This window comes from Habropoda laboriosa, unplaced genomic scaffold (assembly GCF_001263275.1).
Source record: "Habropoda laboriosa isolate 0110345459 unplaced genomic scaffold, ASM126327v1 scaffold648, whole genome shotgun sequence".
NCBI lineage: Eukaryota > Metazoa > Arthropoda > Insecta > Hymenoptera > Apidae > Habropoda > Habropoda laboriosa.
Genome location: NW_017100857.1, coordinates 199,546 through 219,217, shown reverse-complemented (window position 1 = coordinate 219,217; position 19,672 = coordinate 199,546). Strand labels below are relative to the sequence as shown.

Below are 19,672 nucleotides of genomic sequence, written 5' to 3'. Positions count from 1 at the left end.
TTCCACTCGATATGATGACTCCGCGCGAAAGTTCATGGTTACATTGGTCGCCGATCAATCGACCGTGCGTGTTAGAAGAAAAAAATCGCCTGGGAAGAATTTACTATCCACGTACTATAATGGTTTTTTTCTTTTATCTCTCACAGAACTGGTTTTTTCTTTTATAATCGTTAAATGCCAACATAAAGAAAATGGTAAATAACTGCGTTGATTGTAACGGTTGATCCCGTACGTTACCGTATTATATTCTATATATACACTTTCCTAAATATATACCGGCGGGATACAAAATCGTTGGCCTTTCGCGTGTATTTTTAAGTGCGACCGTTTTCTCACGTGGAAAACGTGATCGTCGTGCGTGGACAGAGCTCTTGGTGAAACGATTCGGTGGAAGGAATTTTAGAGATTCAGAGGGTGACGCTTTTACGGTTGCTTGGCAACGAGGCCAGGCAACTGGCCAGACAGACAAGCGAACCAGCAGCAGCAACAGCTTCGTCGTTCACAGTCGGAGGCGCCTACCTCGGGCCCGACGATCCGTTGAGGTCAGAGCCCGTCTCACAAAGAAAAGGGCCCCTCCCTTGGCGCCCTCCTCGTTTCCTACAGGGTGTCTTGCAATTCCCTATCTACTTATACATATATTTATCTTTATGAGAATGATTCTTATTATCTTTTACTACCCTACCATTTTCTTAAGAATATCCGGATAATGTTTTAAGATTTTTTATGTTACTGACAAAACTAAAAAAGTATTTCTCTCAAATATACATCTAAATTTTAATTTATACTTAAAGAAATTTTTTTAAGTACGTTCTCCTTTATCTTTATTCGCTGGTTTTATCTTCCTGAAAAATAAAATATCTCGTAATTCCTTAATGGTGCACTAATCCAGAAATTAATTTATCGTGGATTGTAGATTTGAATATAAAAACTCGATGTTTAGGAAGATATGTCGGAATATAATCCCGATAATGATTCATAATGACTTTTCTTGTCTGTTTATCAGTTTAATTGATTACTGGTGAAAGTAAAGAAGAATTGACAAGTTTAACAAGTACAAAACCCTTTTTTATCTCTGTTTCACTTATACTCGTAATACCACCGATTAATTGTTGCTGCTTTTTATCATCCACTTTCTCCGTCGTCGTATTTCGATTCCTTTATGCTCTAACAATAAGGCTAAAAGGATAGTCAAACAACTCGTGCGTTGAAACAACCCGTTCAGTCGCTAATATTGATAAAACGCATTGACGCTTGTGCAACCGTTCTGTTGTCAAATACAATATTGATAGTATTCGGTCTGTGAACGATTATTCATCGTGATTAGACCTTCCAACACGTTTCAAACGACGACCGGCATCATGGCTGAGAGTCTACTACTGAAGTCGTTGATTTTCAGCTAAGGTTCGATTCTCATGGTCGCGTGGATAAATTACCGATCGCGAAGGTTGGTAAACAGGAACGTGTCTACTATGTATACACACACGCATAATACATTACCGTCGAAAAGTTTGGAGTCACGCGTCGTATTGACTAATCAGCGTATAATTAGCGTCCAAGGATTTGATTGTTTATTTGCTTGGAGGAAACGAAATGATTTTTATGGTCTTCAAGCTATAAACTGTACTTGAGAAGAAGGTTGTAGAAATATCCTACGTCGAGTGCTATGAACTTCTAACAGAATACAAAGTAAGGCAATGACCCGAAACTTTTGGATAGTAATGTATATAAAATATACAAACGCGCACACAACGAATCCAATGAAATATGTCGTGCGCCTTCGTGACTGTAAATGGGTTGGATAATGATTTAAGTGTTCCCTGTTGCGAACAACGTCGAGTGTAATGGATTGGCGTGTACGGAGCAAATGAAAAGATAGTCGCGTTTCAATCTGCGTTCCGAGACCACGAAACGTTCCACCATTTCTCGTTCCGTCCTTTTCTTCGTTCGGTTCGGTTCGGTTCAGCCGTTTCTTTCGTCTCGCGTGTGTATATTCTGTGTCTGGGCGACAGGCCAACGACTTGCGTACGGTAAAACTGGCATCGAGCGAAAGAGAGGCACCGTTTCAAAATCGTTTCACGATCGACATCACGATCAACGCGGAAATATATCGTTGCAATGGCGACGTTAGTCATTGATTATGTAAATAGTGGCGAGTGTAGCAGTCAATTGAAATTCCTGGGTGAACCTCCTTAGTCATCGGTGATCTCTTTGTGTCAGAAAGGTGTAGTGTTCGACGTAAGTACGTTATGTACCTTGGCATACTCTTATTGGACCGTAACCACTTGTTGAACTGTCGCGTCGTGCAATCTGTTCTAACGAAACTACGATCGAATAACGATCACGCGAAATCGGTGTTACGTTCTTAACCTCAATTTCAACCACGAGAAAATATTTTTTATTATCGCTGTGCACGATCGTCCCTGCGTATAATTGTTCGCTATTCACGATACACCATCCTTTGTTCCGCTCTTTGTTCCGATTCGCGTTCCCAATTTTACTTTCATCGCACGAAGGCAGCCATAACTAATAGCCGTGATTACTTGCATCAGTAACCGTCACCGCGACTTATCGCGGTCAACTTCCGACCTTCTTCGAAACGTTTCCTTCTGACCAGCTCGATGATTTTCTGTTCACCGTTTATCTTTAGTTGTGTAATCCAAGTATCTGAATTACGTCATGTTTGCTAAAGGTACTTTTATTCATTGCTTCCAGAAACTCTAGTAAAAACCCCTGTCGATTCGATATCTTGCAAAAAAACATCGACTTCTAAACGTCCATTACAGGAAGTGTAGTCCCAGCTCAAAAAACATCCTTTTACTTTGAATTTAAAACACTCACGTCGTGGTATAAAAATCTCTATCAAACAAGTACTGCTACGAATGATTAGATTGACCTTCTTACCCAGCAATAAAAGTGTGAAACGAGGTTTCTAGAAACAAAGATCTTAAGAATAATTTCACGTTATCGTATTTATCCTTCGAAGCTTGGAATTTCGACCTTGTAGAGATTCTTGTGTTTTCAATGATAAAACACTCAGGTGTCACCTTTTTGGCGCCTATATTTGCATGTATTAAATCGAGGGACACATGCGTATTTTAACCAGTAACATTGTCAACGAGACAATGCTGAGAGGTGTTTCAACATGAAACATTTCTCGCGAATGAGCCACATATTTTTACGCGACGTAACAGTGTGAGTCGTGCAACAAAATCATGCGATTTCCGTTCACTTTTCATACTGTTTGACTATATTGCCGATACGACACGTTTATTTCGCGACGCGCATGCGCGTACCTGCGCGTACCGACGCAGATGAAACAGCGCGCGTTTTTTTCTCGCGCGTGCACGCAGTTACACGTGCCTGTTCCCCGTGGCCACGATATGCAACGATATGGATAAAAGCAAACGCTTATGCGCCAGTCCCGAGAATAGACATTCGAGCTACGTGAATTTTTCATTCGTTCGTTACGTGGATGCATCATTAAGATTAATTATTGGGTGCATCAGCGAACTCCGGGAAAATGACTCGGCGCAGCTGCTTACCCGGTCTAGCGATCATAATACATCATTCTTGTTCATAATTCTTTGGTGAGAGTTGGTTATTCATCAACGATATTACTATTTTTAGTAAGATTAATCGCAACCATCTCGTGATTTCGTAATGAGCATATTCTTAATGCAAGTGATAAAAGGTAATTACTTTGAGGTTAGGTGCTGACTTTTATTTCATATTAGGGGGAGTCAGTTCATAGAATCAAATAAGATTTTCATGTATTTTATACTAACAACGAAATAACAGCGAAAGGGTACAAATTTATTTTTCTTTTTATTTCCACATTTATTATTACATTGTTAGGATTGCTTAGTGTTTCGCGAACACTTCATTGATTAAGAAATTTCCCCCATAGTCCTCTATTAACACATAACCTCTCAATCTACGGAACAGCACGCGACTCTTTGCACCGAAACGAGTCCAATGAGCATTTAATTGTTCCACCCCATTCATCACGAAAGAATTCGGTCGATAGTGCTCGCGTCCGTAACGGGAAAAACAGCTTGACGCGTTTTCAAAACGTTTCCATAGAAGCGCCACTGCGCACTATTCCCTCCACCACAGTTTAACGACAATCACTTTTATATTTTTAACCAGTGAAACTTGCCAGTAAAACAGACAAATAAAAATCTACAGAAAAGACAAAATCGAATCAGTATCTAAACTATAACTTAACAAGAATAGAACACCATTTCTTAAAATCCCTCTGGTGGCAAATGCTCGAGACATCACCATAAATTCTTTCTATTTACTTTTGTTGCTGAAACAGAGATGCCACCCCGAAATGTTGTTTGGTTACCAGACGCTGCATGTAACAAGAGGACCGCAACGCGGACGATAATAATACCACACACGACACCGAATGCATTCGCCTCGTGGCGACGAGATCTCTTTGTTTCCATTTTTTCCCTTTCACAAGCCACATTCTCCAGGGCGGCTTAAACGGCACGCGAGGTTTCCACATTAGTGTTAGAGCGTCTCGTAGAGGCGCGGAATGCGAGGGGATCGAGGCGAGGGATGGTCCGGCATCCAGAGAAAACATGTAGGCAGCTAGTTGCAAAATTCGTACTTGCGTAAGTACAGTTTGCCATGGACGCGGGATGGGATGACGTTGTCGACTAGGATCGTGTGAATTCTTATCTATACTTTCGATAGAATCAAATTTTGCTTGTTCATATGAATCATATAAAAATCATGTGTTTGACAGTTCAGAATGGCGACTGCTTACAAATGACTTTCTTTTTACGTGACACCTAATTCTCGATTTGTACAACAGTACAAATTAAATGGTACTATTTAAAAAATTCCGTTTATAATGTAATGCAAAACATTTCTCCAATTTATTAAGTATTTCGTATCTGAAATCGCATTAAAGTGAAATAGTAATCGTGCAAATTGAGGTTAAGTGTACCACGGTACGTGTATTAGAGAAATTGTTGTTTTGAATGATAAGTAGAGGATGCAATTGACCACTCTGGAAACCGATTGCGACAGGCAGTGGTAACCGGAAGTGGAATACGGCAAACAAACAGGAGCCATTAAAAGGAATTTGCATTCCAAGGAAATGAAAGTAATTGTTCGAAATGAATCGTGTGAAAAGTGTTACTGGAGAAGTCGCGGTATTTATTAAACAATTTCGCGAAGATAAGAATGAATCGCAAAAATCGAGAAGGGAAATACATAGATAGATAAGAATGAAATGAGAAGTGAGAAATGAAATGAATTAGGTAAATAATCGTGACAGAAGATAAGGTGAGGTAAAAATGGAAAGAGATACGAAAAAATTAGAGAAATTGGGACATCTTTTGGGGTCGAAAGATCGAGAAGAAATGATAATCGATGATTGCGTTAGGTTCTTATATACTTTCGAGCAGAAACAAAGAATGGAACGTAAACAAGGTCGACGGTTATACCAATCGTGTGCTCGTGTTATGGAAAAAATAATAACGCGAAAAAATTAATATCTCTGCAAGAGTAATGAGCGCAACAATTGTTTCCATCGTATTACTCTTAATTGCCGTGACCAATCAATTTTCCCTTTTCGTTCTTAACGAACGAATGGCTCGTCAAGGTGAACACAAATAGAACAATACTTAAAATATTCCGCTAACAGAACGTCTAAATATGTAGTGATTCGTTTAATTGCATTATTGCGAATGCATTTTCCTGTATGAAATAATAACGTGTTTCGTAAATAATGTGCAAAATAGCGAGAAGCAAATTTGTTTTTTTTTTTACAAGAGGAAAAAAAAAATACCCCAGACAGTAGTAAAAGAAACTAAACGTTCATGAGAACCGTCTCTAAAGATATTTTTTTATCTGAACATTTACCGTACGATCAATAACGCGTCATTTGCAAATATTTTAACAAACGTTTGCAAAAGACGAAATTTTCACTTGAAACAATAAGCAAGTCTGCGTTTCGTCTGATTTATAGAGAGATCGTACCACCGGTTGATTGTCGGAATCATATTGTCCAGTCTATTTATAATGTTTCGTTAAGTGATTTGTAAATTTCGTCAGGATTGATTCAACTGAGATTTATTTCTTCGATCTAACAATGCAAAGTGTACGAAGAATTTCGATGTAATTGACGTAGTGTTCAGAGGAAAATAAGGAAATTATAAGAAATTTAGTCAACAAGGAGAGCGCATGCGTAATATTAGTCCGGTTTTCATTGGCTCATTTTACGCGTAACTACAGTAACGCCATTGAAATCCTGGAAATCCTGGCTGATTTACAAGACGCGAATATTACGAAAGAAACTGGTAACGTGTTCATCGGATCGACAATGAATGTTGATGTTGAATAAATATACGAGAGAAAGAGAAAAAAAAACTAGAGAATAATTCATTCCTGAAACGTTTAACTGTCATAGTTTCATCGAATAACAATTTCACTAACTTAATTATCGTTTAATTGATTCATAAATTTATTAACGCGCAATCGTGCAACTCTGTATTCAACATATAATCATGTGTGATTTTCTACATTACAGTTAACGGTATTGATCTTACAGGAAAAATAGAAAGTAGAGCTGTAATACTTTAAAAAACTTTCTCTTATCATTCGTATTCACGATATTGGACTAAATAGTTCTATCCGATTTCCTTCGTACACCATAATAATATAATTTCATCCTTAAAAAGGAAAGAGAAAAAGAAAGTAACAAAAAATTATCCGAATATTCAGTGAAATAAACAGTACATAATATAATTTTGCTTAATTCCGGTTCAAAAGTCTCCGGGCGAACGTCGCGATTCACCGCCTATAATTAACTAGAAATGGGAAGATGACCGACCTCGACTCATCGGAGGAAACGGTCGTTCTAAAAAAGCGTTCGTTGGACTGGGCGACTCATATTTCCTCAATAGAAACGCCCCACAATACTGTTCTAGAGAGGCGACGGAACGGATTCTTGAGCGACGCGATACAGTGTCCGGATTCAATTGTGAAATGCAGTCGGCAGTTAATCACAAAAACGTGTTCGCCGTGTTGTAAACTGGCCCCTGAAGTCGTGGCTTATTTGTATGCGGTTAAAACATTAGCGAATGAATGATGTAGATCGCAATCTTTGAATTCACTTTCATCGTTGCGACCGTGCGCTTTAGTTGTAACAGATATTCGTGTTACCTGAAAGTTGGGTCGTTGCGGTTATCACAATTCAATCGAAAGCGATTCCTGCTTCCTATTCTGCTACCGTTCCTATCTGATTTTTTCACGTTACGATTATTTCAGTATCATTTGTGTTTAATAAGGGAAAGCCGGTATTAATGTCTTTTTGCTTTAATCATAAATTTACTCATTAGATACGTTTATTATGGCTGAAAAGGTTTCATTTGCGAGTTTCATTACGTAATGAATTCTGTAAATCGTTACGGTAATAACAAATGCTTTTTACGACTCTTCATTATGACGCTCGTACACGTGGTCTTATACAGGGTGATAAAAACAGTTACATCAAAATTTAGCGGCATGTAGTGAAATTAACGAAAAAGTGTTTACCACTATGGAAAGGTTGAATGTCATGTTTTTCTACGTGTTAGTAATGTCTGCCATTCATTTCGATACATAATGGTGCGTGTCCCTTGCTTGAAAATCCCACGCCTTTCTCCTATTTCTCGATAACTATCTCTTACTTGTTTTAATTCCTGCATCGCGTACGATGTAAATATATCACGTCGTTTAAAAAACTTCATAAATAAATGTTGATAGATAAAATTGTATCAGGAAGAAGCTTAAATTTTTATTCAGCTTTTCTTTAATACCTTGTAGAGAGCTCAACCAATCGCGAATCTTGATGTGTTAAGCTATTCTACGTGTATAAGCACCGAGTCTTATTTCAAACAGGAAATCTTCAATTCGTTCCCCCGTCTAATACTCGTTTCCCTAATTGCTATTTTATTATCGGAATGTTACCGCCTAAAGCCACTGTTTCCATATAACGATCGTTTTAGAGGGTGACGTCGTTGTAGAGTGTAGCCGAACGAAAGTAACGTATTGAAAAGAACATGAAAAAAGAAATAAACATTCATCGTGCAACCACGAAACAGGATTTCGTATTCACAGTGAACCCATCGAAAGGTGGAGCCGCCTTTCGACGTCACACAGCGCTTGAAGCGCACGTAGTTAGTTTTCACACGGTAGTCGCGTGTACCGTTATCGTATGTCGCGATCGTGTGTTTTATCGTTGTCGTTCCATCGAAACTGTTTTTTCTTCTCAACATTAAACCGCCCGCTAAGGAGCGATCAAGCCTTCAGATAAAATCGAACGTGATTCTACTGCAGGTTTATAACTCGGTAAAGTTCCGTAAATATGAATATTTCATTTTCCCCCTCGTTATAGATGCGAGCTTTTCGATAGGGACGGTTACGCAACAAGGAACGCCACCATACGTCTTGGCGGCAAAACACGTAAACTGACGACGATTCGCGCTAATGTCAACGATTTATCGTACGTTTTGTAAATCAATGTACATCTTGATGACGAACTTTATCGATGTCTCGCGATCGCGGTGCTGTCGAAACCATTGATTACTTCCATATCGTTAGCAGTTTTTAATGCGCAGTTTACGTGTACTTTGCAAAACAAATCGCAGATTGAACGTTAATCTGACGTCTTTACGGAATTGCATTCGCAGGTTTCGTTGTTGCATGACGGATAGTAATCCAATATCCTACCTTTTCCGTTTTATCCATTTCATTAAAAACTGAATCATTGTACTTTATATCGAAACATAAATCGTGAATGACAGAAACTATAAGAAACCGATACTGCACCTGTAATATTTAAAGTTCAATAAATGGATATGGAAATCATCGATAGCATGTAAACATAACCTTAACTATACCGTTGCATTGCATTCCAACAATATCAGTAAAATATCGATTTATATCACGTTCTCTCGAGAATTTCACTGTATTCCTACTCGACTCATCGATCGAATATCGACTTAAAACAGTTTCTAGGGTGCACACACGACTAAGAGAAAATTTTCGCTAGTTTCTCCTGGTACCGGCAGTCTCACAGATACTTTCGCCCAGTGTGGAACGATCGAATATACCGTTACCAAGTAACGATGCCTCTTAATATCCCATTTGCCACCGGTCCAAGAAAATAGCACGATTTATTCCGACAGATAAAGGCAACTTTGCAGTTCACCTGACTGATAGCCTCGCACTTACTGCAATTATTCGTTTTTAACGTCATCGCTGATACGTAGGCTCGATAAACGTTACACGTTCTCGCTGCGATACATATTTTTTACGTTCATTTTTACGAACGATGCACCCAAATTAACGATGTTTACCTTCGTACGTATCGTAATCATTGGTACCTAAGGTCTGGAAGTTTTATCGGTTTATTGTACGAATTTCAAGAAAATCAAATCTCTACGAGAGATTTACTACGTTTATTAGAGCTCTTTCGTGGAATGTACAGGGCGATTCACAACAGAATTTTAACTCGACGATATTCAAAATAAAGTACAGATTATATTCATGAGTGACTGTTAAAAAAAAAGCATTTAGAAAATACGACTAAAAAGATAGATATGTAAAACAATATGCATAGACGTCAAAGTGCAAGTGTTCTATTTTGAAACCTAACCTCACTAACGATAATACGAAAAAAAATTAACACAAAAGAAATTTCTTGAAAGAGAATAAAAGCTTGAACCATCGTTTATTGTGTTCAATGCAGTGTAAAAAAGTGAACAACGTATTAAATAGAATCGAGTACCAAGAAATTGTGTTACGTGTGTAACTACCTAAGTAAATACCATACATCGATGAGGCACGAGGCAAAAGTAAATCAGTAGATAAAACGGATTGATTCGCCTGGCAAATCAGTCCAAGTAACCAGGATATCTGTTGCAATCACTTGTGGTGGCGAAATCGGCAAACGGGACAATAGAATCAACGCTCTTGTCGTAAATTATCCTGGCTTGCTCGATAAGCCACGTGTCGCGCTCGCCGAGGGAAGCGATAATTTACGATCGAAGGTTCGCGAAACGTGCCGCTTTTCCGCGTGCGCTGTCATACCGGCCGCGTTCTTCACGTGAACGAAGAGTGAACCGAGTTCTCTCGAACGATGGAAAAACTGTTGGGCGGCGCTCACGTGCTCTTTCTGTTTGCGATATATTTCCACCGGTTGATTTACTGCGCGACGATCACGCGCGATCGAGTGCCGCGGAGGGAACAATTTACTGGCGGCATGTGACAAAAGACCTTCGCCTTCGTCGCTGGTGATCTTCGCGGAACGGGTTACCGTACACGAGGGTCGCGCGAATTTTCTCGTTAATGCTAATTGACGCGGACTTAGTCACGCTGGGCGCAACATGCTTACTTTCCGGATTAAGACCGTATTTGTTGTCGGAAATCCTCTATTATGCCGGACGCTAATAGATGGGTCAAATATGGAAATGCATACGGTTAGTCAGTCTTTCTGTTTGTAGCGTTTGTTACCGGGAGACGGATGTACGAAGGACTTTAACATTGTGTAACATTGTCATTTCTTTGCTTTAGTTTTTTAGCGGTTTTCAGTAGTTTTCATACTATATTTTTTTCTTATTAAAATTTAGAATAAAAATATAGTACGAAGATGAACAGACTATAGTTTTAATTGAAATTCGTTGATTTCAGATTTTCTAAGAACGATTTTGTAATGAATGTAGTTGTTTGTTATATTATGGAAGGTATTACAAAACGATTTGTGAATGTTTGCCAGTAGGTTGTATCGAAAAAGTGAAAATTTTGTTACCACGGTCCCCTAACTCCGCGAACTCTCGATGTTGCATAAGAAATGAATCATGGACGTGTGGCTAAAGGAATCGAAAATCCAACCGTCCTTCTCCTCTTGGACGAACCAATTTATCGCGTCGCGATGCTCATTTTTTATTCATCAATTGCAATTAGTGGTTACCTTTGAACGTAACCACCTGATCTAACGTCTCATTGTTTCACGTTCACCTTCGCTTTCCATCGATGCTCGATAACGCGAAACTCTTCCTGCCCGACATCCATTTCAGGCAATTTCCCAATGTATTTTCCGATTTCGTCGAAAAGAAGAAAAATTAAATCAACAAGGAAAATAAAATCCACTTAATTCCTTTTCAATGTTATTGCACCAATTTAAGTCACATTATTCTCCGCGATAAAACACATTCTCACGGATAGACAAAGAAATACAGTGAAATATTTTACTACTTTTTTTTTTTCACTTCCATAAATAAAACTTAACCTCGTCGGTCGTAAAAAAAAAAAGAAAAAAGACCACTTTATCATTTCACCTCCGTTTACTATTCTTCTATTTCACAATTTTCATACCTTACGTGCACGAATAAATCGCGTAACCTTGCAAGTCGAAGTTTCATTATTTTACTACTTCAACATAACCTATAAATCAACGGTAAGAAGAAACGAAGGAAAAAAAGATACTCTTCTGATTGTTGTTCGCGCCATAGAGAGTAGAAAGCGACACAAGGAGCAAAGTGAATAGTGGATGTGAGCGTTGTCGCGATAGAGATCGCAGATAGAAATCGCTAAGGCTCACTTCCTGTCCCTTTGTTCTTTTTTCATCGGATCGAACGATATCGCCGTGCCGGGGCTTCCCCTGTTAGAAACGCTTCGCTCATTGGTTCGTTGTACAGCCCGTTAGTAGCCCCGTGGCAATTATTCATTTCCACGAGCTGTTTATCCCGTTACGTCGAACGTTTCTTCAATACGTTTCAAAAGATTTTCTTTCAGGATTATATCTTGACTGATCGATTCGCGTCCTGGTACGATGTTTGTCCAACTATTTCGCGGATTATAACGCGGTGTGGTGGTATCAAGGTCTCCGCTAACACTATGCAAATTCCTCGTGGTCGTTATCCTCGGTATACTCTATTAAAGATCAAATGTATAGTCGGGGGAATCGATATAGCGTGAGATCGTAAAATTGGTGTGAAAACAGTAGTTTGAGGGAGATTAGCAACTGGAGCCTCGTTTTTAGGATTAATTTGATACCAATTCAGAATTGGCTCTATTTCAACTTCCATTCTTTTAAAAATTAAAAAAATTTCCTCTCGTTCTAATATTTGAAAAACTGCAGGTTAAGTTTTACCAATAAGATAATTACTATTGAACTGGAGGTAAAAGAGGCTTAATATATCTTTAATGAACGATTGTAAAATTTTGAAATTTATAAGTTTAGAAACTTCAAAAGATTGAAAATTTTAAAAATTTTTGTAAAAATTGTACATTTCAGAAATTTTAAATAACAATTCACAAATGACCGTAGGATCTTAAAGATCAATTCACAAATGACACAAGCTCGGTGCTTTAATTTACGACCTCGCTATATCGCTTCGACAAACTATACGTTGCGACGAGGTTGATCTCTCAGGTATGCGCTTCCTTTGGAACGACTTTGACAGGTATTTGAATAATAGGGAACTGACCTTTAAATTTATGGAATGCTTCAAGAACAGAGTCGTAAAGTTCTAGAATACCCGATATTCGTCAGAATAGCTAGGTCGTAAACTGTATTGTCACACAGGTACAAATTAATTTCAGATATAATTGTCGTGGGTATTTTTGCGGTTTACCGCAGATGTGAGGAATTATTCGCTTCTGAGGGAACGACGGGCTAAGAGTGATTTAGTCGGAGGGAAAATTACCAAAGACATATATTGCAAAAGATAAAAGCGAAAATCGATTTTAGGGAGTAATCTCGTTTTTTAACCCTGGAGTGCTAACATTAATTTTTGTGATATTTATTTTAACATGAAACACACTGTACAAAAATTAATATTTGTACTTTGTATTTTACTAACATTATTAACATTGAAATTCTAATAATTGTTTAGAATTTAAAAAAAATTAACGAATACACATTTATTGAACCTAATGATATTTTCAAAGTGAAAATGTAAAATGAAAATTTATGTATATATGAAAAAAAAAATCTTTTGGTATAACTGTATTCTCCATGTTAATGTTCTAGGATTAAATGCAGATGGAAGTCTATTTTGGAAGCTTTCAGAACACCCTGTAGAGACGATACGGATATAGAGAAGCGGGTTAAATATAACATTATTCTCCTCAAATATCTTGCTTATTAACGTGAATTATTTTTAGCGGCACAAATTGGAGGTTGATCAACAGCGTCCAAAGTCCTGATAATCGTGGCGGTAATAATCTCCAGAAACTTAAACTCGGCAATAAAACTGTCCAATTATCTCGATAACGAGAATTCGTGCGCGCAAAGAAGCCGCAAAACCGTGAGGATTTAATCGCGAGAAAATACCGCAGAAATTAATGACGACTTTCTCCAGTGACGATAACAGATAAAGTTTTCGATAAGTAGAATCGATTAAAGGCACGGTTAAACCGCGTGAAATGTTTAGTCGATTCTAAGTGGTTTTATGTAGCGAGTAATAATTTTCCCGGAAATACGAATTAAGAACCTCGATCTTAACATATAAGAACGGCAATTACACTTTTTAATTCCACCGGCTGCTGAATAATCCTCGCTTGATGATCGATCAATTATTCCTTTATTTATACGTCCAGTATCACCCAAGCATTAAGTTCGCGATCGCAAGGATCATTAAGAGCGCGGCAAACAAATTAGTAATTATTTAATAACGCAACTTATGTTTTTCTTTCTTTTTATACGTCGTTAAAAATTCGCAACCGTTTGATAATTTTTTTAATTGAACTTTCGATAACACGCTGTTCGCGTTGTTTATTCGAGCAACTTACAAAAGAAAAGAAAAATAGTCAGGTCAAAATTAGATGAAATCTTCAAAGTTAATTAACATTTCTCAATAATGAAACACCGTGTTAGAAAGTATCAATTTGTTGGAATAGAAAATAAATAAATTTTTATATTCTTTTTGTAAAGTTTTTAGTTTTAAAAAAGATGCGAAATCTTATCTGGAATTTTTTCAACAAAACATTCAACAACACGTTTCGAGCAAACTTTCCGGTAATTCCCCTTCCGTGAAATATTGTAACGATTCGATAGATTTTTCCGTGAATCGAATTCACATGCAGATAAAACACCGATAAGTGGGTGTCGTGTAAGTGTTGAAAGAGTTGTTCGTAGTTTCAACTTTTACAACATTGGCTCATTGCCCGGCGATCTTTTGAGGACATGGAAACGCGCCTTCCTCTCTTCCTTTCTTTATCTCCCTGGCATCGAGGTGTCACGGAAATAGCGAACCAAACAGGAAACACAGAAGTCGAGAGACACGCTTTGAAACACGAATCACGTTGGTTCTCGACGTCGAAACGATTTCTTTCTTCGAACTGAAAACAGATGATTGTGGTTAGAAACTTTCGAGTATTTTTTCTTTTTTTTTCAAATGTTAAAGCACAACTTTTATACTTGAAAATTCTAAGAACACTTTTCTCTATGTTCCTGTAAAATTGATAATAGAGGCTTCAAGGAAAACAGAGAAAGTTCAAGTCCTCGAAGATAATTATCTGTGTCGTACACGTTGGACAAATTACAGCGATGAAAGTTCCACAAGGCCAGCATTTTTCCTCGTGTCACATATTGGCTATGGACATTGTCATTTTAAAACATTCATTACGCTGAATAAAGTGTTTTTCTTTTTATATTTAACCCTGAGTCAGTCTGGTGATGTCTGACAAACCCAAATAATAATTCTCATTCAGCTTGCAAAGTCAAATCTTCCATTTTTGCTTTCATTACATTCACTTGATAAGTATTTTTTTAAATTATTACTTTTAAATTGTTATTATTGCATACATGTAGGCACTCTTCGATAACAGATACAACATACAGAAGACAGGAAAAAAATAAAAAAAAGAGTTGTTGCGTAATAGATTGAAAGCTTGATTTCTAAAAAGAGGCATTTGTGTTGCAAGAACAATTTAAAGAGTGACTAAATCTCGCTACACGTAGAGATTACAATGAGACAAGTGATTTGTACAAACATTTACGTGATTTTGAAAACAAAAATTGAATTAAGGTCCCTCAGACATTATCAGATTAATGTTAAAAAAAAAAGAATCATCAGATTAACGCAGAAGGAAATTTCGCAGTATTAACGCAGAATGTTCTGCAAGTTTTACTGTGATAAAAGTGATGGAAACAGCTGGTTCGTTGATAATTTCTAACAAGAGATCACCTGGCGCGAAACCGGCTGACACGGTTTGGCTTTTCGACACGTGGCGCGTTTCATGCGAGAGGAAACGTGTTCGTTCCCTGGGATTTTTACGCGATCTGCCGTGTCGCGAAGTGAAATCACGTTCTCACGAGGTGAAGAAGCACCGAGAAAGCAATCGTCGCTGCATGGCGTTGAAACAGGATCTGTGCGTGAACCGTTGATAACGTTTTCTTATCAGTATCTGGCGAAAAACGAGAGCCAAGCTTTGTGTCACTCTTCCTGCTGCAATTTCTCCCCTTTTTTTTCTGCATTTAAAACAGTTTCTTTCTTCCTCCGTGACTTTTTTTCTCAGACATAGTAAACGAAAAATCTGAAAATGAAGTAACATTGTCAACGCTGAAAATTATACTGAAGAATGTGATAAAAAAAAAGTTGAATAAGAAAAAATATCAATTCAATAGTTCTTTTCTTTTTTTTTTTATATTTTTCACAGTATCCCAAATTTTATGGTGTATCGTACAAAGTACCGCCAGGTCAATTTTATTCGATCGTCCATCATTATGAGTTGTTCATTCAGCCAAAGTTGCTTACGAAAGTAGTTTCACGCTTGAAGTGAAAATTTCATTATCCACGCGTGCAGTCCCTGTACGCTCTTCGCGACAACTTCAGACTCATCATCCGGAAACTTGATCTCTATAAATAGTTGTCACGAAACAATTATCGCTAACGGGCGTTTAATCACTGGTGCTACTGAAAATCACGCGTAAATACACGTTTTGAAGAACGTTGCAAAATCTGTAATATTATCAAGGAATAAATATATAATGATGTTCTTATCGAACGGTTCTTTGCATGGCCCCTCTTTTTCAGCTTGTGTTTTAATACGTGACAAACAAGGGACATGCTAAAATCTCATTTGCAAAATATTTTCATATCAGATGTAGAAATCGTTAAAGATAAATCGTAAATTAAAATATAGGATTGAATTTCAATTGATAATTTCAGAAATGTTGAAAAACATAACCTACGTAATTCTGTGAATTAATAAAGAGAAACGTCGTAAAATATTCACGGTTTAATATAATCCTTTGATATTATGTACACGAGGAAAAGTCTGATTTACGTGCAAACGTCGCGTCGGAAATTTCGAAATACCTGACCGAGACCCAAAAACTTCGTCCTCCCTCTTCTCTCCGACAACGCTCATAACGAGCTGCGGGAATTAGAAATAACAGTCTATCAAAGAAAACGAGGATGCGTAAATATCTACGAAAGATGAGACACGCTTGACGTCAAGAAATCTCTCCTCATCGGTGTCGTTCGACGAAGAAGAAAAACGTTCTCATCTTTTTGCATTCGATTGATAACAGCGTGTCTATCAATGAGTAGTAATCCATCAATGAAAAAAATGATCGATATACACGATTGACAGGGAACAGAGGGAACGGCACATTGTTGTTGTTGAGTTTCATAGCGAAAGAGGCTATTGTCATAGTCACGAGTGAGGTTAGTTTTGAGAAAGTCGATTCTCAAATATTGACATTTACAGAATTTTTCATAATTCGAGTAATTTAAAAACTCAATTATTAACATAAACAACTTAAGTGATTCGAGAATCGTTGAAATTCGAATGTAAAATTGTCAAGTGGCTCTTGACACTGTGAGACGCGTTAGATTTGTCTGAATCGAACTGAAGATCTCAATCTAATCGAAGTAACAATCGAAACGACGCTTAACAGCCAACTTCATGACGAACGAGTGCAGCATATATACATGGAAATCCTCGCGTCTCCTTTCCTTGTACCCCCTCTTTTTCTCGCGCCATCTCTCTCACTGTTTCCGTTTTCTTATTCCAGGGACTGAGAGATGTCCTCAGAAGGGTGTCGTGAAGCAAGTGGCTTCGAAGCTGCTAAGGGCGCTGTCCGAGAAAGGACTGGCCTTGCTCGTCAACCACGGCATTCCGGAATGCAAGGTACGCATTTCCATCGATACTCGTTCCGCGTAATCGCCGGATCAAAGAGCGACTCGAATATTACACGCATCCGGGGTCTCGCGTAATTACACTCCAGCCACGACGGGGCTAAAGAAACCAGTTAAAAAGTAGAGTCGTTCAAGTACTGGATGAAACAAAACTCAAGGTCGCCTTGAATATATTTATCGGAAGCTCCTTGATAAGTTTTCAGCTCGGCTGGATCGTTTGCATGATCTGAATATTCCTTGCGAATTGTTCGAACGTATTAGACGTGCTTCGATTAAAACACTTGTCACGATTCGTGGGGTAGATTGTTAATCTTTCGAGTGAAATTTTCGTATTTTGTGTACACTGGATATGCTTGACTCGAAATATTTGACGTGATGTAGAGGTTAGGTTACTAGTTGAATTATTAATTTTTTGGGTATTCTTACATTCAATTTGAATTTGCTACGCGATACTAAATTTTGTTTTTATTACTATAAGATTGTTTTCTATGTCAGTAATGAAATTGACTAATTCTGATAAAACGTAGTCGTATAAGTAAACTATGGTTTATCCGAGGATAAATTTGATTGTAACGAAACTTATCTGTCAGAAACGGTCGAATCTCGTAAAGTTTCTTGAGCCAGTATTCGAGTAATCGAGTTATCGCAAAGTGCTGTACAAATAATCGACTATTCAACGTTTGAGCATTCTATCAGTTTGGTAAAAGAAGTTCCCGACTCGAATTTCGGGTACTTGACTCTGTTCCATAACGGGAGCTAGCACCACCCTGCTTGGGTTTCAACCGCTTAATTTTGCGAAACAAATTTCACTCGACTCAGTTACTCGACTATTCGATTCGATTAATTAAAACATGTTCCTCTTGAGTTTCAAATATTTCATCTAACCTCACGAAACGAACTTTACGCAACATAACCTCTCCCTCCCCTGTAATAATAAAAGTACTCAAATTCCTCTGAAACAATAAATAGCTGTAATTTAAAACTAATCCAATTAATTAAGAACTTTACGGAGGAAAAAAATTTAATCATCCAGTTGCTAAAACAACTCTTTAAATAGGGACAAGTAGTTTTGACGGCCGCGCATTTGATCGTATTACACGCACGATGAAGTCTTACCTTGTAACGAAACTCGTGTCCTCGGTTGACTTACAAAATTACTGTCTCGCATGGAACCAGAATTAAAGGAGTCAAGGCGAAGTACAACGAAAAATTCGTCAGGGCAAAAAGCACGAATAGTGTAAGCTAAGTTCTACGTTTGGAAAAAGGGGAGAGTTGAAAGAGCGTATATTCTTGATCGTTCATGTATCGACAAACGATATCGACCTCGTTTATGGCGATATATCGTGATGAATATTCAAGGGTTCGAAGATAAAGCAATAAATGGATTTCGCGCGATGACCTTGCCGACGTCGCCAAAACCTCCTATCAAGGAGACGCGTTATCGGTGCAGAGACGGTTCGTTACATTTTCACGAGATAATTCACGCGGGGGTTATGACGTTAATGTTCCACTATAAATACGCCCATATATTTATCGCGTATCTTTACGCTATGACCGGCTCGCGTACAATGCGTTAATTCATTTGGTAAATACACACGCGCGTGCTCGTATCTACGCACGCTACACTCTTCGATGACAGAAATTGGGAAGGAGTGAATATGCGGAACGGGCTTCGAACTTCTACTTTGAAAACCAAAGCGTTGAAGGAAATGTTTGTTGTCCAATATTATAAATTAAATTTAAAAATTCAAATTTGAAAATTTAAATTTTAAATCTTTTTAAATCGGGATGTATCCGCCTTTCTAAAATAAAGACTTGTAAGATGAAAAATGATGATATCATACGGTGTCGAGTTAGAAAGAATCCGATGATTAATATTCAAATAAATTTGTGGAAAGAATGTTGAACACCTGTATGCCATACCGTCGGCTCTTTCCGTAAAGAATAAACAAGTTTTTCGGCACGCTTGATAGATTGTATCCGAGCGGCTTAACACTTTGTGGAATGAAGAAGCATTACTTAAGAGTGGCTCGACTTTAGAAGCCTAATTAGAAGTTGACCAATGAAGTTGTTCATTGAAGAAGAGGAAACAAATAAATCGAGCGGTTTTTTTTTATAAACGCGCGTCAGTGGTACCAACGCAAAATAAAACAATTCTATCTACCAAGATACTTTGCTTCAGAAATTAATTAATTTATCGAAGAATCAAACAGGTTTATCCCTAGAAATTCTCATTCCCAGAAATAACACAAACACCAAATCTATAGAAAAATTTCCATTGCTAATCAACATAATCATCCTATTACAACATTCCTATAGTAGATCTATGAAAATCCCCGACGTCATTCCTGCACAAACATCAGATTTCAAGCGTAATTCTCCAGATAGACAAGGAGAGCCAGTCAACCGGGTAATTCCGTCGTAACCCCAGGAATTATTGGCCATACCTTTGTAATTCCTTATCAAACATTGCACAAGAGGAATATTACAACATCGATAATAGCTAGGAAGCCAGT

The 19,672-nt window shown here is 37.8% G+C and overlaps 1 protein-coding gene across 1 annotated transcript in view; it reads left to right on the top strand.

Moving 5' to 3' along the window:
* LOC108577456 (UPF0676 protein C1494.01) overlaps window positions 1-19,672 on the top strand; it is a 26,038-nt gene that overhangs the window by 1,801 nt on the left and 4,565 nt on the right. The window contains exon 3 of the mRNA XM_017940610.1: window positions 17,033-17,148. Within this exon, the coding sequence (XP_017796099.1) occupies window positions 17,033-17,148 (116 nt within the window). The remainder of the gene's footprint in view (window positions 1-17,032; window positions 17,149-19,672) is intronic.